Below are 26,520 nucleotides of genomic sequence, written 5' to 3' on the forward strand. Positions count from 1 at the left end.
GAAATCCTAATAAATAATGTAACATAATTAAACATGGCAAAAAGCAACAAAGGAAAATAGGGAAGTAACCTCCAAATATGAAAAAATATCCACCCAAAACACAATTGCAAAAAAACAAGTCCTGAAAGCACAGGAAATATCCTTTAAAAATTAAAAATAATACAACCAGTGACAAAACTAGAACTTCTAAGTATCCTTCCCATAAAAGCTACATTTTTTGTTTCTCATTTACCTTAACAAAATACATGCCCCATATAAATTAAAATCCTGAGGAAATCTGTTTGATTCTAAATGGTCTAATAGCCTGTTTGGTTTGGCGGTATATGTGCTAAACTACGTCTCAAAGAGCAATAGCCGTGAAAAGACAGAAGCTAGAAAGCATGGCATCCACGTCAACGTGATTTTCTTCCGCAATTTCTCATATTGCGCCACACCAAACACTCACTAAGCCTCTAAGGACTAGTAATTCTGCTAAAGAACATAAAGCAACAACCAATCTTCCACCCCAATCGCTAAAAGACATAAAAGTCCTTAATCTGAGACATGACCATATGTTGTTCTTACATAAGGACTCAAAGGGCTCAATGCTAATGGTGACAAGCTTCCTCTTCTAGTCCTTTGATTGCTCACATATGGACTCAAAGGACTCAATGGAAATGGTGACAATCTACCTCGTATCTTCAAAGAACTATCCATATCTGAAACATGGCAGCATCTTCTGGTGTATGACCTTGAAGGACTCATTGGCGGTGTTGAAATGAACCCTTTTTGCATCCTCACAATGCTGTTGTTAGTACTATTGACACGTCTTATTCTTGTTGGACTCGAAGAAGAATTCATCGTTAGTTGTGATTTTTTTGTCTTTAACCTGTTAAATGGTGATTGGTCTCTTGTTTTCAGATTTAAACTAGGCTTAGAATCTGAGACATTGCTTCCATATACTTTTTTTCTAACTGAGCTTGAAGTTGACACTGATGCTGATTGATTCCCTTTGTTAATATTGGATTTCCTCTCAGATTCTGAGACTTTTGGAGGCCTTCTTTTAACTGGGGTTATAGAACTTGATGTCAATGATGACTGGTTCGCCTTATTTGTCCTTGAAACCCGACCAGATAATGTTGGTGGTAATGATTTTGTTGCTTGCAATTTAGGCGTTCCTGTTTCAATCAATTCAATACATAATCAGTTTATTATATGGCAAATTCTATGGTACACTCAAAGATTTGAGTGTATTGGTACACCAAATCATTGAATTAATTGTTAAATGTGTTATTTTTTGAAGAGAAAAATTGTTTTCTATCACCTATAATCATAATAATTAAATCTTATTTATCAAAAATGTCAACGAAATAAAATTTAATTTTTCTGAATTTTTAGTATTCATAATAGAGAATTTTTATTATTTTTTACAATAAAATGTAAAAAAAATTAGTATGATTTTTATAAACAATGAAATGATGTTTTTTTTCTTATGAAATGATATTTTCTAAAATATAAATATCAACAAATGGCTCTTTATTTCATAAAAATGATAGTTAATTTATAGATTTTTGAAGTAAGAGTACCAATACACCTTAATTTTGCGGGTGTACCGTAGAAGTTATATATATATATATATATATATGGGTTTTGTTACAAGCCACCCTTTGGTGGTGTCTTTTAACAAGTCACGCCTTAAGGTGCGATTTTCACTTTTTAGTTATAACTTTGCTAAAAGACACCTTCATAAAAGTAAGTTGGTGTCTTTTCGCAAATGCTCATAGAGTAACTTGATAAAAGACACCTTCATAAAAGGTGTCTTCTATCATAACCCTATATATATATAGCAGGTGAAAATTGAGATAACAATAAAATTAAACTGACCTTGGTCTTTCTTTGGCTTCATTTGTGATGGTTTCTTTATTGTAACATTCTTCTTTGACGGGGTATCATAAAAAATAGACTGTGTGTCATCAGAAATTGATTTTGGATAGGTTACCAGATCTTTAATTATGGATGCATCAACATCTTCACAAACTGTGCTTTGGTCATCACTTTCTTCGCTACGAACAGTAGCCACATCCTTTGTTGGCTCAGACTCACTACCCTTATTATCTATAGTAGGAATAGTATTATTACTCAGATTCTGATTATTAATCTTCCCTTTTTCAACAACTTTATAAGCAAACATTTCATAAGGTATTTGTGAAACACAAGACATATTATATGTCCTCTCCATAGGAAAACTCTTGAGAAAAATTCCTTCAATGTCACAACAATCTACAGGTGGGTTCTGAAGTTCAAGCTGATTTAGTTCAGGATTGATCAAAACATACTCGGTGTTCATTGAAAGAAACTTTTTGATGTAGCGCAAAATCCTACAAATAGATGAGAAACCAGGACGCTGAGACGGATCAGTTTGCCAACATTTTTTGATCAAACTCACAAGATATTTTGGCGAGCGATATGGAAACAAAGGCCTCTCTCCTGCTTTGATATTTTGGTTGGTTCTAATCCCTTGAAAATGATTATCCTCAAAAGGAATTTTCCCTGTCAACAACTCAAAACATATCATACCAAAGCTATATGCATCGGCTTTCTCTGAGTACTTACAAGAGGTAGAAGCATTTTTCATTTGTTCTAGCTCAGTTAAAACCTCAGGTGCATACCAAATTATAGGGTTAATCTCTTCGCCAATTGGATTATGTGTTGGTGAGGATCTAGAAGCATTATAAATTTCACCATTTTCAACAGATGACAATCCAAATCCAACAACTTTTGCTTGAAAATAACCTTCTTGTGAGTTTCTAGCTTTTAGTAGGATATTACAAGGATTAAGGTTTCCATGGTAAATGTTTTTGGAGTGGAGATATTCAATGCCTCTGGCCATTTGAAGCATGAGATCAACCACCACAGGTATAGAGAACAAAATCTGTCTCCTTGGACCACAATTCTCTCTCATGTATGTCCACAAATCCTTGTTCATCAACTCCGTCACAAGAGAAAACTCTTTCTTCTCTTCATCATAAAAACCACATAGATATTGCAATATGTTTGGGTGAGAAAGTGATAACAAATTGGAAATCTCATTTTCATAAGCTTCTCTCTCCCCAAGAAAATGCCTCAGAGCAAAACTTTGTCCTAACCATTGAATTTCCTTAAATTCCTTCCCCCTTCCCAATCTTCTCCTCACTTGGTAATCTTTGGATCCTAACAAAACACTAATTGGCCACAATACCTTATCATTACTGTTTTTGTGATTAGTTTTATCCGAATTACCATTCATCAATTTCTTCAACAACATATCTGCAAAATGTTGATCATTCTTTGAAGAAGTGAGCTTGGAAGAACCTTTTTTCTCCTTGAGTGCTTCTATGAGCCTCCACCTATCTTCTCTCCAAGCATTCTCCAATTGCTTGCAAATTTCTTTTGGAACCAAATATTGTTTGCCAAATCTCCACTGAAAAAGTTTTGGATCATTCCATTCCACATCATATTTTCTTGCAAGCATCAATTTCTTCTTCGAATTCTCATCCTGATCCAACCCTGACATCTCCCCAGCATTCTCGATCGCTTCAATAACCGCAGGGAAATAGCAAAGCAAGTTATGAATGTGAAACTCAACACATTCTCTGTTCTGAGAAAGTGTGAGTGCTTTCCCTGACCAATCTTTTGAATCCAAACAATGCTTAATGTATAATTCACCTTCTTTGAATACCCTGGAAAGCTCTCTAAGAGGACATTCAAGAGGCTTCCATTTTGTAGTTCTGTCTTCAAGCTTCAGATTCTGCCTTATCTCATCTGCGATTGTGTCGAATGCTAGAGTGAATATGTCGTGGAGCAAACAACATTGTCGTTGATTGATTTGAATTTCGTCGCTTAAAACCATAAGCGCTTTTAGACTTCCAAGAACCTCACCAATGTGCCGGAGCTGTTCCATTCCGGCACTTTCAATTTGTTGAAAATCAAAACAAAAACCTAAAATCACCAAGGAAACCAAAATCAACAACAAAAATCAATATATAAACATGAAAACACATAGTATATATGTATATTTTTAGTATTTACTAAAAAAATGTATATTTTTAATATGATCGATGAATTTGACTCCAAATTAGACGCGGTCAATGTTTTCAATAAAGGCATGCAACTTTTGTGTTTCCACAACATCAAAGCTTTTAATGTATCTATGATGACTGCAATGTAGTTACGATTAAGGTCGCATTTGACTGCAACTCTATACAATTTCAAAAATTACAATTGCAACTGCTATTTAAAACCTTGGACGTGATGATAATTAAAAAAAGTTATGAATCAATGAAATAGTACCTGGCGTGTGAAATCTCTCGATCGATATGTGATCAATTCCAAAAGTGTTTAATAACCTTGATGATTGTAGAAGATTTGGGAATCTCAGAGAAGATACCAAATTGAAGCCAATCTAACAAAGGAAAAAGCCATTGAATTGAAGCGTGAGATAAAAGAAAAGAAAATAATTGAAATCATAAAATAATATTAAAACCAAATACATAAAAATTCTTACCCTTTGTTAGATGGTAAATTAAAGAAGGAAGCAAAGAAGAAGAATGTAAGAGAATTAAGGGGGAGAGGAGAGGGATTAAGATTTAGAAACTTGTTTGGATTGCAACGTGGTATGATGAAGAATTTGACAAGTTAAGCTGTACAAGTCAAAACATATAAACAAACATTTAGGATAAAAAGGAAAACGGAAAATTTGTGACAGGTTTGTTGAGGAATTGGATTATGTTACTAGAATAATAATTTAATAATAATTAATGTTGATGTTGATGTAGCCAACAAACAAGGATAATGAGGCAGTTTTGATTTTGTTTCATAACGTTGTTGCATGGAGAAATGCAAATGGGAGTTGCATTTCTCCGTTGTTCCCGCAAGTTTGGTAGAAATCACGTTAATTCATATATATAATGCCATGCATAATAAAGTGTGGACGTTGGTGGTCGTTACTCATTGAAAAAGGAAAAAAAAAAACTTACGAAATTCTACGGTGCAGTCATCCAAATGACTTTTCCAATAAAGTCAAATCTTTTAAATCAGTTTGTTCAAAAACCGGCTTTAAAAGTCTAAGTAAATAATGGAATTTATTAAAGGACCAACAAGGAAATGTATTTTACAACCCTTTATATTATGTCCAAATTATCAAGATATTACACTAGTAAAAGCACAGATTAGATGGTGTGATAATAAAACGGCTGAATATTTTTTAGATAAATATTTATATGAAAGCCATGAAAATGAAGATCATTTTTTATATAATGAATATAAAGGATTAACTCAAGATTTAAGAGACAAACTTAAAGAATTAGCTAGATGAGTGAAGAAAACAATACACTCACAACCAGAGTCAAGGTCTTGCTTGACGAAACCAAGAAATTAAATGAGAGATTTGAAAGACAAATTTCTTTTCTTGAAACCTTACCTCAAAATCTTTAAACAAAATAGTTTATTCACAAAAGATTATGAGCAAGGATTGGAAAGACCCCATGAAACTTGGGTAAATATGGAAAGAGATTTTCCATGTTATAACAAAAATGAGAATCATAAATATCCTCATATATATCATTCTTTTAATCCTCAATTAAACAATATAACTGACATGATTAATTATCTGATAAAAAATTGTTGTAAACAAAATCTTTCTCTTCAAGAAGGAGGGAAGAATAAGGAAAAGATTGAAGAAATTGAAAAAACTCTATTTTTTAACTATAAGAAATGAGTATAGAAGAAAATATAGAGTATCAACTCGAAAAATTAGATCAACTTATGGCTACCTTAGACATAAGTGAAAAAGATTCCATTAAGGAAGAACCTGAACCTAAAGATTTAGAAGATTTTGTCTACGACTTTAGTTCTGATGATGAATCAAAAGACGATGGAAATTTCGTTAAAATAGAACAATTAGAAATGGGCGAAAGCTCAGGAACAAAAAGAGGACCCTCTTATAATTGGAATACAGAATTCCATAGAGAATTTTATCAAGCTAAATTCCAAAGAATTCCTATGAATTATATTCCCAAACATAGTATAAATGATGGAAGTGGAATTCTAAATATTGATTGTGTTGACAATCTTGTTCAAGCCATAAGAAACTGGTATAATAAAAATACTATCCAAATACAATTAGATAGTGATTTAAAGGGTTTAAGCCCAAAGCAGATTTTTAATTATCTTTTGTGTAGAACAGAAGGTAATGCATATAAATTTCTGGCTGAAAAACCTGAAGAAGAACAAACTGCAGAAAACAGTATGGGTATGATAAATAAAATCTTTGAATGGCTTTTAAATGAATTCAAAGGATGGCAAGATACGGTAGATTCAAATACCGCCTTTAACACTGAAAAATTATGGAGAATAATGAATCTATCCATATGTAATCCTTGTTACATAGAAAATTATATTTGTGAATTTTCACAATTATATTATGATCTAAACAAGGACACTAGAGAAAACCAAAAGGTTGTCGAATTATTTTACCAAAAATTACCTATGGCAATGTCCCAAATAATTCAAACTGAATTTAACAGTGCAGTATCCTCAGGAAAGGTTAAAGATACTTTAGGAGCTAGAATTTCTATCCTTAGAAATTGGATGCAAGAACAGTGCCTAAAGAAACAATCAAAACGAGATGCACAAATATGATTGTGCTGTGATAGAATCCAAGGAAAAATTGGAGCATATGGTTGTGACAAAAATAGGAGAAAAAGAAAATATCCTAGAAGAAAGAAATTTAAAAGATTTTCCTATGATAAAAAGAAACATAGGAAGAAAAGATTCTATAGAAGAAAAAGGGAATACCCTAGAAAAAATAAAATCTGTCCTAAAGGTAAAAAATCATGCACATGTTGGCTATGCCATGAAACAGGACATTATGCGAATGAATGTCCAAAGAAAGTTTCTAAAGAAAAGAAACAAGTTTTAAACATGATCTATAGAATAGGTTATGAACCAGTAGAATCAAATTCAGATTCTGATTGGGAGCAACAAAGTTTCTATGAACTTTGTACAGATTCCGAAGATGAGCAAAACCAAGATTTTGAGTAAAGGAAACCCTAGTGCTACCTTTATCAAAGTAAAACTTCGCAAGAAGGAAATTTTAGCCTATTTAGATACAGGCGCAACGTTATGTTTTGGAAAACGAAATATATCAAGAAATTGGGAAGAGCTACAAAAACCCAAAGAAATAATTGTTGCAGATAAGTCAAAACATCAAATATGGTTTGTTTTGAGAAACATCTCAATTACTATAGAAGGTCATGCGTTCTTCATACCAACAATCTATCTCCATGATTCAGGATTAGATCTAATCATTGGAAATAACTTTTTAAAGTTATATGCACCATTTGTTCAAAATGTAAAAACTATTTCTTTACTTTGGAAAAATTTAGCAAACCCCAAAGAAAAGACAAAAGTTATAACTACAAAAATTATAACTATAAATGAGATTATTCAATTAATTTCTGAAAATCTTATAAACCTAAAGAGTATTTGGGAGGAAGGAAAATTCTTTCTAAATCTTGAAGAAATAGAACAAAAACTTGATACTGTATGTTCAGAAGATCCTTTGGATAATCTAAAAAATACAAATCATGAACTTGTTACAATTAAATTACGAGATCCCAATAAGGAGATTAATGTAAGATATAAAATGCCTTATTCAGTACAAGATAAATTAGAATTTCAAAAAGATATAAAAGAACTTCAAGAAAAGAAGTTAATTACTCCATCTGCAAGTCCACATTCAGCACCCGCTTTTTATGTGACAAATCACAATGAAATAAAAAGAGGAAAAGCTAGAATGGTGATAAATTATAAGAAACTCAATGATGCTACAATCAGAAATTCTTATAAATTACCACGAAAGGATTATATTTTGCAAAAAATAAAAGGATGTGATTGGTTTTCATCTTTTGATGCAAAATCAGGATACTATCAAATCAGACTTTCAGAAGGAACTAAGCCTTTAACAGCTTTTTCATGTCCACAAGGTCATTACCAATGGAATGTCCTTCCATTTGGACTAAAACAAGCACCATCTATATACCAAAGATTTATGGATAATGCTCTTAGAGGATTAGAACATATATGTTTGGCATATATTGATGATATTTTAGTTTTTACAAAAGGAACTAAAGAACAACATCTTAAAGATGTAGAAATTGTTTTAAACAGAATTTCAGAAAAGGGAATTGTTATTTCAAAAAAGAAATCACAATTAGCCAAAAAAGAAATCGAGTATTTAGGCCTTATTTTTAAAGAAAATGGCACTCTCGATTTATCTCCACATGTTCAGGAAAAGATTCAAGCTTTCCCTGATGAATTAAAAGATCGAAAACAAATTCAAAGATTTTTAGGATGTTTGAATTATATTGCCAATGAAGGATTTTTCAAAAATTTGGCAACTGAAAGAAAGATTTTACAGAAAAAGATATCTAAAAAGGTTCCATGGTCATGGACTGAACAAGATACTCTAACTGTAAAAACTATTAAAAGAAAAATTAAAGTTTTACCCAGCTTATACAATCCAACAGAAAATGATTTTTTAATTGTTGAGATTGATGCTGATAAAACAACCTGGGCAGGTTGTATGAGAGCTCTACCTAATGGTAAAGCGATACTGAATCTTGATGATTCAGGAAACTATGTTGATGATGTAACCCATCAACAAGGAATGAAATATACTGGAGCAACCCAGTACGCTAAGTCTAGTAGCTCGAAAGAGAAATTGGACAAACTATCTGATTTATCAGAAAAATTAGTATCAAAAGATACTAAGATTGATTATTCTTATGAAAATATTAAAAATAAGATAAAAGATGAAGATCTTTTACTTTGTAAATATGTTTCAGGATCATTTACAGATACCGAAACGAGGTATCCAATTCATGAATTAGAAACATTAAGTTGTGTTAAAGTTTTAACAAAATGGCAAATGGAATTAATTCCAACCAGATTTTTATTAAGAACAGATTCCAAATATGTAACCGGATTTTGGAAATATGACCTTCGCGTCAATTATAAATATGGAAGACTTGTAAGATGGCAGATGAAATTCCAACCGTTTCACCCATATATTGAATATATAAAATCTGAAAAGAATTGTTTTGCAGATACATTGACAAGAGAATGGAAGCAGCTATAAAGACGCTACAGAATTCTCTCAGACAAAAACAGGAGCAAATTGCATCTGTAAAAAATCGTCTATAAACTCTTCTTTCTGAAGAGGGGGAGATGATATTAACAATTCAGAACCTTGAAAAACTTTGTAAAAAAGAAACATCAACGGTTTCAGAATCTAAAAATAGTGAAAACTGGGATCTGCTAGGTCAAGATTCTGGAAAATTCAACTACTATGTAAAATACTCAGCTCCAAAAGAGTCAAACATCCCAATTGAGTCAATAGAACCAAAAGGATGGAAATCTTCAACAATCCCAACAACTGTCCTTGCAGATTTACCAAAAACATCTTGGGCTGATAAAGTCGAAGAAGATGAAAGAAAAAATGGAAAAGAAAAAGAATCCATTGATCAACAAACAAGCCAAAAGATTGACAGTCAACTTGGAGGCAAAAAGAAAGCTTATGTGATTTTTGATGGACCTATGAAAGGTATCTACCAAAACTGGGAAACCACAAAGTTACATACAAATGGCAAAAATGTCAGATACAAAGGTTATGAGACCCTTGAAGAAGCAAAAACAGCTTACAACGCTGTTTACAAAGAAGTTACAACAGCAAGAAATATAGTCCAGCCATCAAAAATGGAGACTAAGAAGAAAATATCTGTAGATAGAATTATCTATGGAGAAAGTAAATTTGTTAAAGAAGTCACCATTGGAGACTACTACAAAAACTGGAGATGGTTAACCAACTACTCAGAAGAATTAAAAACAGAATGTTTTTATCCTAGCAACAACGGGATAGAAGTAAAAGTTGTAACAGTCCCAGGCGTAAGCAAAGAGTTAGTCAGGTCATTCTATGATTGTGGAATGATTAAAACAATGTATCTTCAAGAAGATGCAGGAAGAAAAATCCATGAACTAGAACTTCTTCCAAAAGATATAGGCGAAATCGCTTATAAATTCAACAATAGCTTCGCAAAAGGTAAAGAGTTCTTTTTATCTTTTACTTCAACTTATCCATGGTTTGAAGACGATGAAGTTATTAAAGCCAGACACCTAATCAAGATTGGCATTTCAAATCATTCATATCCAACAAATGATGGAAGAGATGTAGATCCAAGACCAGAATGTTTTCTGCATCAAATGGAAAAATTCTATGATACTCTCATTAGATTTGGATCAAAATTACCTAACTTCAGGGTAATTACTGCAAAAGAAAGTTTTCTAGTCTACAGTGACTCAAGAAAACAAGCAAGAGAAGAACACCTTCAGCAAATTCTAAAGTTCGAAGAAAACTTTAGTGAGCTTGAAGCAGACTTGGGCCGTCTACCCGACCCAATCCAACAGGAGTGCTGCCGACACTTTCAAAAATACAAAGGACACCAATGCAAATGGTGTGTGTACTTGCAAAAGTACGGTAAGGATTCTAGGGCTAAGAATCGTGCACTAGGGTTTTAGACTGATGATTAGATGCCTTGAGAAAGCTCTCAAGAGTGGTATTTATAGCCGGCTATGGGCTTGGGCTTTGGTTGCTTGGTTCCCAAGCAACAGGGGTATTTGTGTAACTTGGGTTTGTTGGGCGGTTTCTAGAGGCTTCTAGAAGCTTAATGAGGCGGCGCCCTTCAGGGGGCGCGCCAGGGCTCAGGAATCCTTCTGGAGGGCGCCCAGGCCTTTCCAGAGGGCTTAGAGCCTTCTTTGGAGGGCTCTCATGCCCTTAGGAATGTGATGACAGTCCACAGCCCCCCAAGCACGAGTCTTGGGACAAGGCGAAGTGATGACGTCGTGCGAAGAGTCTTTCTGTGATCATTTGATTCGTCTAGGAATATGATGGCGGTCCACAGCCCCCCAAGCACGAGTCTTGGGACAAGGCGAAGTGGTGATGGTTTCATGAAATCTCGCTATGCCGTCGTACTATTTCAAAGGATTTCTCCGGGGCGGTTCACGGATGCCACGTATACCCCGAGGGTAGATATATGTCCTGAACTTGGAGCGTCGTGCTGAGCCTGTCATGGAATGCTTTGACGGAACCTGAGGGTGTATGTTCTGCATGCCCGTATTCTGTACGCCCCCCAAGCACGAGTCTTGGGTCAAGGCGAGATGATTGACGATCCGGGTTTGCTTCGTGTATGTTTTGCTCGAAGGCGGTCGCCTTAGGCGATCTCGGTTGTTCCTTTGTATGGCGAGCTCCCCAAGGCGCTCTTGGGGGTTTACAGACCTTTGATGTGCCTGTAACCACGGATGTCTGCCACGTGTCTTGATCTTAACTGTGCTTCGACACATTCCCCGAGGCGGCTTTTGCTCTTCCTTAAAAACGGATTTCTAGGTTTCATTTCTCCATTTCTTACTTGTCCAAGCGTTCACTGCTGCTTTCTTCTTTGGTTCTCTTCTCGTTTGGCTTGTCGGTTTAGAGCATCTGCAGATCCGTCTTCCACTCCTTCGCAGGTACTTTATCGACTTCTCACTCCTTCTTTTTCCCTCTTCTTTTATTTTTATGTTTTAGAGCGAAAAACGTTCAGTTTAGGAGATGGTTCTGATTAGGGAGTGCGATGGTGAGGGAAAACCGGTCCAACCCGTTGATCCGATTGAAAAAGAGAACTTGAGGAAAGCGTGCCTGAGGCACGCTACTGGTGCTGATGGGATCATCAATTGGGATGCTTATTACGATGGGTTATTCGGGGAAGAATTATTTAGTGACCTTTCGAGCGAGTCAAGTGCTAATTCGGGACATGATAGTGATTGTGTGTTTCTGTCTGCCACTTCAGGGGCAGTTAAGGAGGACGAGTGCTGGGAAATTCGTCCGCTTCAGGGGACTTTGCGCGCAGTGGAGGGAAAGAGATTACCTTCTAGGTTACTGGGGATGTCTCCGTTTGCGGAAGAGGTATTGTTAGAAGAGTCCCTTTATGTGGATGTCTCTGCTATGGATTTATTCCGAAGCAAGTTCGATATTTCGGCTACTGGGCGGGAAGAGGACGTGGTGCTGCTGTCTTGTGATCCGGACGAGCGCGTGTGTGATCAAGAGATGGCGGGCGAGGGGGACGAATCTTATTTTGTCTATACCGCCGTTTTAGAGGAATTCGGCGTGAAAATCCCTTTCACGCCCTTTGAGATGGACGTTTTGAAGTTTCTGAACGTGGCGCCCACACAGATTTTTCCAAATAGCTGGGCGTTCATTCGGGGTTTTGAAATTCTATGTAAGTCGCTGGGTCTTGAGCCTTCTGTCGCCGTCTTTTTTCAATTTTATGGTACTAAAGATGTCAACAAAGGGACCTGGATAGCTATCTCCGCTCATTCTGGAAAGAGACTTTTTCCCACTTATGCTTGTAATTTTAAGAAGGAGTGGCGGGATACTTTTGTTAGAGTGCAGGGGTCGCCTGGATGCTCGACGTCCTCAGTTTTGGTGAACGGCGAGCCAAGGTTTCCTCTTCGGTGGTCCAGTGCCCCTGCGGCGGTCAAAGGGTACGACTTGGATGCGATGTCTCCCTATGAGCGTGAACTAACTCAGTTCTTGGAGAAGGTTCCTTTGACGAACATTCATGACCTTTTAAATAGGGAGGGCGACGCTGTCCGCATGGCAGCCTATTTGCGTGAGTGCTTTTTCAAAAGTCTCGCTTTTGTTTTGGTTTTGTCATTTTCACTTAATTTATGTATCTGAGTTTGTTCTACTTTGCGCAGGCGAAATGTTGCCCCTCACTGGTGCGGAGATGAGGAAGTATTTGGCTGATTTGGAGAGGAGCAAGAACCCCGACGGCTACGTGTCTAGCAGTCCAGGGGGCGTTTCCTTGAGGAGGTTGAAGAGGAAGGAGTCCGTCAAGGGAGATGCTGGTGTGATCGAGGTGGAGGACTTAGAGAATGCTGGTGGAGGGAATGCATCTGCTCAGGCGGCCTCTCCTTCATCTAAGAAGGCGAGGACGGGTCGGGGGTCCAAGCCCAGCAGCAGTCGCCCCCCTTCCGGAAAAGAGATTGGAGGGACTTCTCTGAATGACGAAGTGATGGACTCTTTCTGGCATTCCGGGTTTGACATCCGCCGGTATAATACTTTCCTTGTTTTCTTAGGCGTTGATTCCTTTGGGCCGTTAGGTCTTTGAATTTTAATGACCTTATTGTTTGATGATCCTGCAGGTATGTGAAGGAACAGGTACCCTTTACTAAGGTGGACGTTGAAGCCGGAGTGAAGGCTAAGTGTAGCGACCTGGTGGCGGACATCCAGACTGCAGCTTTGAGGACCATGCTGTTGAGCCACTGCTTGGAGACGAAGTATGATTTGGTGGAGAAGAAGCACAATGATGCTAGCGAAGACGTGGAGAAATGGAAACATAAGTCTTCTGGACTTGAATGCCGCCTTAAGGAGGCGTTGAAAGACAAAGCGGCTGCTGAATCCGCCCTGGAGGAAATGAAGCAGGCTAAGGAGGATGCAGAGGCGGAGAGGGATGCGGCGAAAGCGGCTTTAGAAAAGTCACAGTTGGCAGTAGATGAAGGGAGGCGGGCTCTAGCGATGTACTTTGAGGACGGTTTTATGCGTGCCAAGGATCAGGTGCTTCTGTTTAACCCAGAGGCCAAAGTTGATGAGCTTGATCCCTTCAAGATCATTGCAAACGGCGAGTTGGTGGACGATGAATAGTTCCTGTGCTTTTTTGTTCTTTATTTAAACTATGTTTCTTGGTCTGTAATCTTTACATTGGCGGTTTCTTAGAACGCCCTTTTAAACACTTTTGGTTGCCCGACGATTTGTGACTTTGAATGCTCTATATATGTTTGCGTCAGATGCGATACCTCTTTTTCGCTAAGGCTTGATATTCCGCAAATGTGTAAATATTTCTATGATTTTCAACGTTGCGTTTGGTTTCATTCTAATTGTTGAGTGTGTGTTCATGAGTTGTTTCTTCAGAAAAGCGAGAGCTTTCGGCGACTTTTGCGTCTCTTTTTAAATTTCGTCGCCCTAAAATGTCGTTATAAGCATTCTGGCGGGCCCGTCGAAGGGATATTTTGCTTCCCATCATGAGGGAAGACTTTATTTTGAAGGGGTTTTTTCGTGGAGGGACACGCCATAAACACTATTTCTGAGGTGGAGGGATATTAATGTCGTTATAAGTACTGCCTGGCGTTCATTCTTTCATCTTCTATTCTGAAGGGGTTTTTTGCTTCCCACTCTGAGGGAAGACTTTATTTTGCACTTCCAACTCTGATGGAAGGCGCCTCCTACTCTGAAGGAGGACTTTTGGCTTCCCGCTCTGGGGGAAGACTTTCACTTCCAACTCTGATGGAAGGCGCCTCCTACTCTGAAGGAGGACTTTTGGCTTCCCGCTCTGGGGGAAGACTTTCACTTCCAACTCTGATGGAAGGCGCCTCCTACTCTGAAGGAGGACTTTTGGCTTCCCGCTCTGGGGGAAGACTTTCACTTCCAACTCTGATGGAAGGCGCCTCCTACTCTGAAGGAGGACTTTTGGCTTCCCGCTCTGGGGGAAGACTTTCACTTCCAACTCTGATGGAAGGTTAGGCGAGTTATTACGTCGATGCCGCCAGAGCCCTTATCGTGGTTGGCGTTGTGGATCTTTGTACTTTCAGTGTGCGAATTCTGTTTGCATGATAATAGAAAAAACGTGGATAGAATCATAGATATGAAGAAGGAAAGGGCGCCTCGTTAAAAACCCCTGCCCTTGCAGGGGAAAAGAGTGCCACCCTGACCCTGTATTATTGATAAAGTCAAAAGATAAGAGTTGCAGTGGTGATCTTTACATCATCCTTATTTAATACATAATAGAATTAAAATGCAAAAGAAAAGGAATCTAGCTATAATAGTGACGCAGATTGGCCACATTCCAAGTGCGAGGTACGGCGTCTCCATTCAATTCTTCCAACTTATACGCCCCGTGAGCGTACTTTTCCCTGATTCTGTAAGGTCCTTCCCAGTTTGGGAATAGTTTGCCTATTCTGGTTGGGGCGACGACCTGCTTGAGGACTAGGTCGCCCTCTTTCATCTCCCTTGGCATCACTCTGGAGTTATATCGTCTAGCTGCTCTCTGCTTGGCTGCGAATTCCCTGATGTGTGCTTGCTCCCTGACCTCATCAATGACGTCCATGCTTACCGCCATACCTACTTCATTAGCTTTTTCAAAGAAAATAACGCGTAAATTTATAATAGCAATATTACCCTGCACCAAAAAATGTTAGTCGCCTGGCGAAATAAGATAGATACCTTCTTCTGAAAACGTATCTCGCCTCCATGTGGGGGTGTCGATTTCGACAGGTATCATGGCGTCGGTGCCGTAGACCATAGTGAACGGTGTTTCCTTGGTTGTAGAATGAGGGGTAGTGTGGTAGGACCACAGTACCTGTACTTATTTTGGTCGATGCATTGTTTATACACAGTATAGTAGTAGTTTGAAAGAGATTGAAAATTTTGGAAAGTTGTGGTGAGAGAAAATTGATTTTGAAAATTATTCATACCTCATGGAGTTGTTCTGCCCACAATCCTTTGGCGGCTTCTAATTTCTTTTTGATCCCGCTAAGAATAACTTTGTTGGCCGATTCAGCTTGTCCGTTGGCTTGCGGATGAATTACCGAGACGAATTTTGTCTGTATCCCTAGGTTCTTGCAGAAGTCCAACACCGTTGAGCTTGCGAACTGAGTTCCATTATCTGATACTATGCACTTAGGTAGGCCGAAACGACAGATGATCTTCTTCCAGTAGAACTTCTTTACTCTTTCCGCAGTTATCTTAGCGACTGCTTCTGCCTCGATCCATTTGGTGAAGTAATCCACTCCGACTATGAGAAATTTCAGCTGCCCTGGGGCGAGAGGAAAGGGTCCAACGATATCGACCGCCCATTTGTGAAACGGCCATGGTGAGTATACAGAGGTCAACTCCTGAGCTGGGACATGCTTCTTGTCAGAAAATCTTTGGCATTTGTCACATTTCTTTACGAAATTCGAGCTATCCTGAAGCATGGTGGGCCAATAGTATCCGGCGCGGAGGAGTTTGGCGGCTAGAGCCCGCCCGCCTATATGACTGCCGCAAACGCCCTCGTGTACTTCCAAAAGGACCAAATGCGTCTCGCCTTCTCCTAAGCATCGCAGCAAGGGAGTCGTGCGGCCTCTTTTGTAGAGTTTCCCAGAAACCAAAGTAAATTTGGACGCTCGTCTTCTGATTATCTGTTCTTCCTCGTCATCGGTTGGTGTGAATGACCCCGTCAAATATCTAAGCAATGGCTCCATCCATCCTCCTGTGTTCTCGTTGACCTGAAGCACTTCGTCCACCTTCGTGCTAGGTGTTGTGACTACTTCCTGGATAACTGTCCTGTTGTTGCCTGGTCGCTTAGTGCTGGCGAGTTTTGCCAACAAATCTGCCCTGGAATTCTGCTCCCGTGGCACATAAACGGCTTCGAAGAAGTGAAGTTTCTTGGCGAGACTCTGCACCTTGGTCAGGTATTTGGCTAGCTGCGTGTCCTTTGTCTGGTATTCACCTGTGATCTGGCTTGTTACGAGTTGGGAGTCACTCTTGGCTCTTAAATTTTCGGCGCCCATTTCTAGGGCGAGGGTCATGCCGGCTATTAAAGCTTCATACTCGGCCTGATTATTGCTTGCCTTAAATTCAAATCTGAGGGATTGCTCGATGAGGACGCCGTCCGGACCCTCCAAGATAACACCCGCGCCACTGCCTTTTAGGTTGGATGAACCATCTACAGATAAGAGCCATACGAAGGGGGGTTGCTCCTCTGCTGGGGAGGCGAGCTCTACTACAAAGTCTGCCAACACCTGGGATTTAATACTCCCTCTTGGTACGAACTGGACGTCATACTCTGAAAGCTCGATGGACCAAGCCACCATTCTTCCAGCCAAGTCAGGTTTTCCCAGCACTTGCCTAATTGGGTAGTCTGATTTGACGACGACTCTGTGACTTTGGAAGTAGGGGCGAAGCTTTCTGGCCGTTATGACGACAGCAAGGGCGAGACGTTCTATCTTCTGATATCGCAGCTCTGCTCCTCTGAACACCCTGCTGACGAAATAAATCGGCTTCTCTCCTGTTGCTGAATCTTCGACCAAAACTGTGCTCATGGCGTTGTCAGATATCGCCAGGTACAGGAAAAGAATGGCGTTCTGGGTTGGTCGCTGAAGGATGGGCGGACTGGATAAGAACTTCTTTATTTGCTGGAAAGCGTCCTCACATTCTGGAGTCCATTCGAATTTCTCCTTTTTCTTAATGGAGGCGAAGAAAGAGAAGGCCTTGTCGCCGGCGCAGGACAAGAAACGAGAGAGAGCGGCGAGCCTGCCTGTGAGTTGTTGCACTTCCTTGATGTTGGTGGGGCTTCTCATGTTGATGATCGCCTGGCATTTGTCAGGGTTTGCCTCGATGCCTCGTCTTGTTAAGAGGAAACCTAAGAATTTTCCCGCCTGCACCCCGAAAGAACATTTTGATGGGTTCAGACGAATCCTATATCTTCGAACCTGGCTCAATATCTCCTCCAGATCTTCAGAGTGACTGAATCCCTCCTTCGTCTTTGCGACTAGGTCGTCAATGTATACCTCCAGATTCCGTCCTATCTGTGCGGAGAACGCGGTGTCCATAGATCGCTGGAAGGTGGCGCCTGCGTTCTTCAGACCAAACGACATGACTTCGTAGTGATAATTCTTTGTGCTTGTCATAAAGGCCGTTTTTGGAGCGTCCAGAGGGTCCATCCGTATTTGATTGTAACCTGAATAGGCATCCATGAAACTTAGAGTTTTGTAACCTGAGGCGTTGTCGATCAGGTGGTCGATGTTAGGGAGAGGATAAGGATCTTTGGGGCACGCCATGTTCAAATCAGTGTAGTCCACGCACATTCGCCACTTCCCATTTGCTTTCTTGACAAGTACAGTGTTGGCTAACCACGTGGGGTATTTTATTTCGCTGATAAAGTGGGCTTCAACTAGCTTTTTCACTTCCTCATTAACTGCCTTTCTTCTTTCCTCGCCCATCTTCCTTTTCCGCTGTACTACCGGTTTCACACCAGCCTTGATAGATAGGTGGTGGCAGGCAATGTCGGGGTCCATCTCTGGCATTTCTGATGGATGCCAGGCGAAGAGATCTAGATTCTTCTTTAGTAGCTTGACCAGGGCGATCTCCTCTTCAGGGGGTAGTGACGTGCCAATCTTTGTTGTATGGTGGGCTTCCGGTCCGATGGAGACCTCTTTTAACTCTTCAGTGGGTTCCAGGCGTTCTTGCTGGAAGCCTTCTCTGGGGTCTAGATCGATCATGTTGACTTCGTGCCTTACTTCGTTGCTTGACTTCTTTCTGGTCTTTTGCAAACGCAAACTGTTATGATAGCACTCCCTGGCGAGTTTTTGATCGCCTCGAATAGTTCCAATTTTTCCAGAGTCAAGAGGGTATTTCATTACTAGATACTTTGTGGACAAGAATCCGCCCAACAGGTTGAAGGCAGGGCGACCAATGATGATGTTGTAAGAGCTAGGCGAGTTTACGACGAGGTACCTGACTCGAATGGTTTTGGCGTGCGATCCGCTTCCGAAAGTTGTCTTTAAGGTGATGTATCCTCTCACATGAACCTGCTCGCCCGTGAAGCCCGCCAGAGTTCCCCTGAAAGGTTGCAGCTGCTCTGGGTCTAGTCCCATTCGATCAAATGTGTCGTAGTAAAGAATATCCGCAGAGCTTCCAGGGTCTATCAACACCCGCTTCACGTCCCACTTGAAGATTTGTAAAGTGATGACCATGGGGTCGTCGTCGTGGGGTATCACATCTCGAAAATCTTTGGGCGCGAATGATACCTCTGGTTCGTGCTTCTGATCCGTTTCTTCATATTCCTGGCATAGCATTACCTGCCTCACATATTTCTTTCGCGACGAACTTGACTCCCCCCCTCCGGCGAAGCCACCTGAGATAGTGTTTATGGCGTGTCTTTTTTCGTCGTTCACTTCCTCCTTCTTATTATCCGTTTTTTGTTTATTCTCGCCCTTTCTGTCCCTCACATAACCTCTTAGCTTCCCACTTTGTATTAGTCGCTCGATTTCTTGGCGAAGATGAATGCATGAGTCTGTGTCGTGTCCTCGCACCTTATGATATTTGCACCATTTATCTTCATCTCTTCCCATGACGGGGCTTCGGGCTGGTAAGGGCTCTGGGATCAGTCTTGCTTCTAAGACCTCCTTCATGATCCGCTCTGGTCTAGTATTCAAGGGTGTGAAGTCCCTTTGAGAATATGGGTTGAACGGTCGCCTCTCCGGCCTTCTGTAGGGGGCGCGATCTCTGCCAGCTGCTGGTTGATAAGGTCGCCGTTCTGGATTGCTTGCGCGCTCCTTGGCGTCTTTGGCCTTCTTTTCTGCGTTGCTCTCCTCGCCCTTGATGTAGCATTCTGCCCTGGCTATAACTTCTTCCATGGAATCCGCAGGTTTCTGGGCTAGAGATTCGTTGAACTGCCCTGCCCTCAGTCCGTTTTGGAAAGCTCCTACGAACACTTCCTGGTTGGGGTTGATTACCTTGATGGTTGTATCGTTGAATCTGGCCAGGTAGTCTCTGAGGGATTCATTATGCCCTTGTCGTACATTGAAGAGGCTAGTTGCTGGGACCTTGCGATGTCGACTGACGGAGAACTGTTGTGTGAGTTTCCTGGTCATGTCCTGGTAGCTGAGGATGGAGAACCGTGGGAGATTCATGTACCAGCGTAAGGCGGCGTCAGTGAAAGTACCTGCTAGTAATTTGCACTTCAAAGAATCAGGAGCCCCGACAACCGCCATGCGAGTATTGAAGGCCGTGACGTGCTCCATGGGGTCGTTCTTTCCGTCGAAGGTGGATAGGTGGGGCGGCTTGAAGCCCTCTGGAACCGGTGCGTCCCAAATTTCAGCGGATAATGGTTGTGGTTCAGGGTCATCTAGCTCGCCCTGGTGTGAGTCTTCTCTTTCCTCCAGTTGCTTTTGTTGCATGGTCTCCATCGAGGCCTGAAGGGCATCGTTGTGGTCTTTCAGCTGAGCGAGTTGGGTTCGCATGGATTCTAATTCTTCGGCTGTTGCCATGATGAGAGGCTTTTCTCTAAATCGTACGTGAGGTGCGATTTAGGTTGGTCGAAAAGGGTTAGGGTTTCTAAATCGCAAAGGAGTCTTACGACTTAGAGGTCTCGTTTAAGGGTTTCTGAATCACGGTTTGCGATCCAGGAATGTGGTCAAGGTTAGTTTTACCTTTTCCCACAGACGGCGCCAACTGTACTTGCAAAAGTACGGTAAGGATTCTAGGGCTAAGAATCGTGCACTAGGGTTTTAGACTGATGATTAGATGCCTTGAGAAAGCTCTCAAGAGTGGTATTTATAGCCGGCTATGGGCTTGGGCTTTGGTTGCTTGGTTCCCAAGCAACAGGGGTATTTGTGTAACTTGGGTTTGTTGGGCGGTTTCTAGAGGCTTCTAGAAGCTTAATGAGGCGGCGCCCTTCAGGGGGCGCGCCAGGGCTCAGGAATCCTTCTGGAGGGCGCCCAGGCCTTTCCAGAGGGCTTAGAGCCTTCTTTGGAGGGCTCTCATGCCCTTAGGAATGTGATGACAGTCCAGTGTGCAAAAGACATAAATAACGTGGCAGACAAAGAATCGTTGTACGACAGTGACGTTTCACCAAACAACGAAGAAAATGTAGAAAATTAGTGGGCATGGGACCCATTTAGAGATAAGCCTTATCTCTAAGGCATTTATGTAATATAATTTTCTTTGTCGTTTTCTTTTTTCTGTCATGTCATTTCTTTTCCGTGTGCTGTAAAGGAAAGAGACGTTGTGCCAACTATGAAGGCCAACTTGTGAGTCTCTTATCCTATAAATAAGGGCCTCGAAGCTCATTTGTAACGACCATGAATTGAAGCAATATAAGTTATATCAGTTTGATATGAGCTTGCCTCTTAGTTTTAAGAACTAGTGGTCCTATAGTGGTAAAACACTATAGCTGAGAATTCTTGAGGTAATACTCTGGAGGAATTCGCCCTGAGTTGGGATAAACTCAACACAAGCAGAAAAAACTGCTGAAGAAATCAAATTGCTGAAGCAAAAATCAACCATATTTCTGAAGAAATAATCAGGTATGAATTTATTGCATATTATTATAAAACATGACTGAAATTTCATATTTTGAAGGAACATCTAGTTATTATGCTGATAGCATAATAGATAATAAAATAGAAGAAGCAGATTTGTCTTTAACTGCTGAAGAAAATTTTAAAAGAAAATTTAGTAAATTGAGAGAATTTCTTTCAAGAAAAAATATTCTGAAATTTGGAATAGTAACAGGAGAAGAAGCAATTCCTATTGAAACAACTAATGGGAAAATAGCTATATCCACTATAAACAAAGAACAAATCGTAAAGAGACTTGAAACGTTTTCCGAAAACGAAAGAAGAAAAATTGGTTATATTCATATATCAACCATTCAATTCCTAATCAAAAGTACCTTCATGAAAGGTATTAATTCACCTTTAGAAATAACCCTAGAAGACTCTAGGATTTTAGATAAAAACCATGCAATGATTGCAAAAGGAAAGTGTAATCTTAAAGATGGAAAAATAAAATTTGATATAAATTTACAAATAGGATTATCCCTAAAAGATATAGATCTAGATAGATCCATAGTTTTTCATTATAAAATGAAAAATCCAAAATTCATGAAAGAAGGTAATCATCCTTTTACAATTTATTATAGAATTAATTATGCTCTGAGTAATTCACACCATAGCATAGAATTCTTAGGAAAAGATACAATTCATATTGATGAGTTGTTTAAACCATTAGTTTCTTTGGAATCACCAATCTATAAAAATTTCGCAAGAAATAGCTTTTCTTTAATAAAAGCAGAAAAGAATATGTTTGAAGAAACAGAAGAACCATTGCTTAAAAGCCAAAGCCTTCGAATGGCATCACCTAATCTAAAAGATTTTAAATCATTAAGTTCTCAAAATATATTTGAAGATGATACCTCATCCTTAAATAATACTTCATTCGAACCACCTAGAAAGGATTTCGAAATAAACAGAGAGAAAGAACTCAAAGATCTACATGATTCTATAAAAACTTTATCGATACAGGTTAATAAAATTAATCAAAGACTATAAAAGTCAAAATGCCTGGATTAAATCTAAAAACAGGGTTACAACTCTATAAGAAAAAACTAGAAGAAATAGTTGCTGAAATAAAATTTCAAAATGAAAGAATTATGTTAAATCAAATTCTTTTTGCTGCACAAGATCTAATACTATACCATATAGATTCTATTTCTAAGTTATTAGAAGAAATAGAAGATTTGAATACTCTTACAAGTATTCAGCAAGAAAAAGCAAAAATGCTTTTAGAACCCTTTCAAGGTTTAACAAAAATCGAAGAAAAGTTAAAACAAATAAAAACCGAACAAATGTTAGAACAAGAAAACCTCCGCTGGAGAATCCACCAATAAATATGCCTGGTTTAACATTAAAAAAAGAACTAAGGTTATTTAAAACTAGGTTACAACACTTAGTAAGTGATATAGAATGGTATTATGATTTAATAACATTCAAACAAATAATGTATAAAGCTCAATCTTTAATGAGAACACATATAGATCTAATTGAAGATCTAGAAGATGAAATTGAAGAAAATTCCGTCAATAATTCTATCCAAAAAATAGAATTCCAAAGAAAAAGAGCAAAAATACTTCTACAACCTTTTCAAGGTTTAGATAATATCGAGAAACTTCTAAAAGAAGCTCGAGAAAAATCCGCTGAAAAACCCAAATCAAATCTGGTATCAGAGCCAGGAACACAATCCTAAAAAGATAAAAATGAAAACAAAAATAAAAAAGAAATTAAAAATATCTTTTTTCTTAAAACAAAAGCTTTTTAAAATCGTTTTTCCAAATAACCGATTTAAAAAGACATCCACGTGGCACTCTCCCATTAAGCCACATAAGCGACTTTTCCAAAAAAGTCACAAAAGTAACTTCACCATAGAAGCCCCCAAAAAACTTCTTTAGAATTTTGACGCTACTTTTTCATTCAACGCCAGCTTAGACAAACCGCCAACAGATATGCACTTTCTCCCTCTCAACAAGTCTAGCTTACAAGATAAACACTTAGCCAAGATAATTTGAATGAAATAGCGAACAATTCAGCTTAATCAGAGGCTTTAGATTTAAATTCAAATTTAAGAAAGTAACAATGTTAAATCTATTGTACTTCTACACAACTCGAATGATTAGTCTATGCAACTGCGTTAAAAAAAATACTCGGTTCGCACGAAAAAACATCAAGAGAAAAATATATGTACTGTTTCTAAACAAATTAAGGATGTTCGAAATACAATTTGGAGATTTCGAGACAATATATTATCTGAATCAAGAATAAAATCATACACTGTTTGGTTTGGATAATTTCTTTTTAAAATTCGATCGGTTTTCGATTGATCCAAATTACAATTGCAAAAAGTTACATTAATATTATATAGTTTCGGCAAAGTAACATATTTGATACAAAATGTAACATATAGTAAACTAAAAATAATATTGATACAAAATAAACATTTATTCTTTACTATTTCTAAACAAATGTACTTCTTTAAGTTAGGGTGCTCGAAGTACATTTTGGAGGTTTTGAGACAAAATATCATATGAATAAAAAATTAAATCACACATTGTTCAGTTTGTATAACTTCTTTTTAAAATTGCATCAATTTTTCAGTTGATCCAAATTATAATTGTAAATAGTTATATTAACACTAATATAATATAAAGTTTCAACAAAGATACATATTTGATGTTGATATGAGGTAGCCAGAAGAACGACTTCTGCGAGCTCTGTGCAATGTAATTTGTCTGGGGAGGAGAGGGTATCCTGCAATAGGCACACTGACGTTCAAGTCGGTATATGAGAAGAAAAAAAGTTTAAGATAGAATAATCCTACCTTTGAGCATGTTGAGAGTCCTCTTTTATAGTGAGAAAATGGAGATCCCCAAAGTAAAGACTGAAGAGCCGTTGAAATGCGGTTACAGAAGACGGGATTTGTAACTATCGACGTTGGTAGTTGTTCTCTATGAAGGGCAGGAAGCGTTATGAATTTTAGGAATTCTAAGCTCCTATTCGTCGGAGTTTCGAGTTCCTAACAGAGGGTGAAGATAGTACTAAGGACCAAATGTGTATTTTTGGGCCACCTTAAGTGCTACCCAAACAGATAAGTATTGGGGCCCAACATATGAGAATAACAAGCACTTCACATTTCATATTAGCACCCTTCAAGTTTGCAGAAGACTCTACACAATGCTTAAGTTAATTTTAGTTCTCTAAATATATGTTTTTTAGCTGGTGATTAGCAAACATTAATTTTGGGACGATTTCTTGATAAAATCTTTCTTGATATATAACATTGCTCTTACAAAATTATTCAAATTTCAGACATGAGTAGTTTTTTTTTTTTTTTTAAAGAATTACGTATGTATAACGTTTCACGTCGATAAAAAAAAAGTGTTCAAAATCCTACTAAACTCTATCTACTCCGATGGTGGAGGTGTATTTAAATTTAGCACCATTGTTTCTAGCATTATGTTTCATTTGTCTTTAAATTCTAGTTTTGATGTCAAGTTTATTTGGAGACAAAAGACCATTACTTTAATAAAGGTGGCTTATTCTTGAATTAGTCATCATATTTTTGATATTATTTCTCATTGTATTGAGACTCTTGATATGGGTTAATTTTCTCTGTAAAAAAAACACTATAAAGCGGTCAAAGATGATTAATATGTGGGACTGATTTCTGACTATGGTCACAATCTTGTGAATGAAACAATATTGATTTAGCTGGATAAGACGTGTCAAATGGGGACCAAACCAAATCACCATGTTGTACACTTGCACAAACAAAGGCAAGAAATCATTGGACAGATGCTACGTGTACGGCTTAGATTAATGTTCAGGGGACCTCAAAATAACAGAAAATCCTCCGTATTTTTGGCTTTTTCCGGTTTTGTGTACGGGTTAGGGTGTGTCATGTGTAACGAGTTGATCATTACCTTGTGACATGTTTCTTATTGAAAGAGCAAATTAATTAAGGCATCAATTTTAATAGATACAGTGTAGGGGACCAAATCTGGTTGAGAATGTGAATACTGTAAAAAAAAAAACCAACACTGCTTAAGCAGTAAGCACCAAGTGGGTTTGATTATATTTATACGTTAGAGTTTAAAAAATCTTAGTTGTATTGTAGATAAGACAATTATGCAGGCCAGGGTTTTTTCTCAGAATATATCAAACATCCCATCCTCGATCTACAAGAAAGTGACATTACATATCAAATGTGGCACCGATGTAGACATGCCACAATAGGATCATTAACTATCATAACTTTGCACATGATGACTTTAATCTGTGGTGTAAAACATATATTTTGCAATGAGAGATTGCATACATTTGTCTCAATGTGTCGAGATTGTAAAAAGCATGTTTGCTAAGTGTGGATCATGGTCCATGCATGGATGAGGTGTACAACTGCGTTCGTGGTATGGAATGCATATGGAGATTATTACTACATAAACTGAGATATTTGTGTGGTGCTGAGACCCAATCAGCAGAACATATCTTTGCCTAGAGTACTTTTTTTCTTAGAGAACCTAATGAAAGCTATCTTCCAACAGGTGTTTTCACTAAAATTTGAGTAATGCATGGAAGCAATTATCTCTTGTATTAGGAATCTTTCAAGAGTAATGCATGCAAGCTATTTTTTTTCTTAATTAGAAATCTTTAAAGAGTGTCATTAGAATATTCGTTAGCAAGACCTTTTATGATATATTATCCATCCACAAATTTTTTTCAATTGTTATCGATGCTGGAATTTGAAAATAGTTGCAATATTTTACAACTAGACCAATCTACGTGTAAAGATCTTAATTTTTATGTTTAGCACAATTGTAAGATATAAATATTGTTCTTGTCTCTTTATAGGAGGTAAATGTTAACATCTTTGTAATCGTTTTTCAAGTTTAAAGATCTTCTCTGCTTTGGACGGAAGAACTATCGCTTCTTCCTAAATATATTTTATGTATATGTGTGTGTGTCTATATATATATATAATATTGCTCTTGTCATTATTATTTTTTTTCATTTTTAAAAACTATATAAGTTTTTTTTGAAGGAAAAAACTATATAAGTTAACACCCACCTTCTGAAAACATGAAAACGCTCATGAACTCCCAGCCTAACATGGTCCACAAAATGAAATTTTCATATGCCATGCTACTAAGAATTTTTGCTTTTCCTTGAGCTAGTGCCATAAAAAGTAGTATCATGTTCAAGCATATCATCGTGCCACTTGCTCCCTTCTGCTGGTGTCAGAAATTTGGTTCTATATCCGAAGACCGAAACGATTTTCATGTTGCTTTCAATCTCAATTCCATGTGCCACTTGACTTCT

The 26,520-nt window shown here is 38.4% G+C and overlaps 4 protein-coding genes across 4 annotated transcripts; 1 reads left to right on the forward strand and 3 right to left on the reverse strand.

Moving 5' to 3' along the window:
- Positions 1 to 65: 65 nt before the first annotated feature.
- LOC146919185 (uncharacterized) lies at positions 66 to 4,896 on the reverse strand. Its single transcript, XM_085712439.1, has 4 exons — positions 4,523 to 4,896; positions 4,309 to 4,420; positions 1,864 to 3,957; positions 66 to 1,157 (listed from the first exon to the last, which is right to left on the reverse strand). The coding sequence occupies exons 3-4, from the start codon at positions 3,917 to 3,919 to the stop codon at positions 532 to 534; spliced, it is 2,682 nt and encodes an 893-aa protein (XP_085568565.1). The 5' UTR covers positions 3,920 to 3,957; positions 4,309 to 4,420; positions 4,523 to 4,896; the 3' UTR covers positions 66 to 531.
- Positions 4,897 to 14,749: 9,853 nt separating this feature from the next.
- LOC146919186 (uncharacterized) lies at positions 14,750 to 20,136 on the reverse strand. The gene is made up of 2 exons (XM_085710677.1): positions 15,329 to 20,136; positions 14,750 to 15,238 (listed from the first exon to the last, which is right to left on the reverse strand). Exon 1 carries the CDS (start codon positions 20,134 to 20,136, stop codon positions 15,574 to 15,576), a length of 4,563 nt encoding a protein of 1,520 aa, XP_085566803.1. The 3' UTR covers positions 14,750 to 15,238; positions 15,329 to 15,573.
- LOC146919187 (uncharacterized) lies at positions 14,919 to 15,407 on the reverse strand. Its single transcript, XM_085710675.1, has 2 exons — positions 15,329 to 15,407; positions 14,919 to 15,238 (listed from the first exon to the last, which is right to left on the reverse strand). Exons 1-2 carry the CDS (start codon positions 15,405 to 15,407, stop codon positions 14,919 to 14,921), a joined length of 399 nt encoding a protein of 132 aa, XP_085566801.1.
- Positions 20,137 to 20,979: 843 nt separating the features above from the next.
- On the forward strand, positions 20,980 to 22,200 carry LOC146919188 (uncharacterized). The gene is made up of 2 exons (XM_085712438.1): positions 20,980 to 22,004; positions 22,092 to 22,200. Exons 1-2 carry the CDS (start codon positions 21,205 to 21,207, stop codon positions 22,198 to 22,200), a joined length of 909 nt encoding a protein of 302 aa, XP_085568564.1. The 5' UTR covers positions 20,980 to 21,204.
- Positions 22,201 to 26,520: the final 4,320 nt, after the last annotated feature.

This window comes from Medicago sativa, chromosome 5 (assembly GCF_051527215.1).
Source record: "Medicago sativa cultivar Bolivia chromosome 5, Bolivia_mono, whole genome shotgun sequence".
Classification (NCBI taxonomy): Eukaryota; Viridiplantae; Streptophyta; class Magnoliopsida; order Fabales; family Fabaceae; genus Medicago; species Medicago sativa.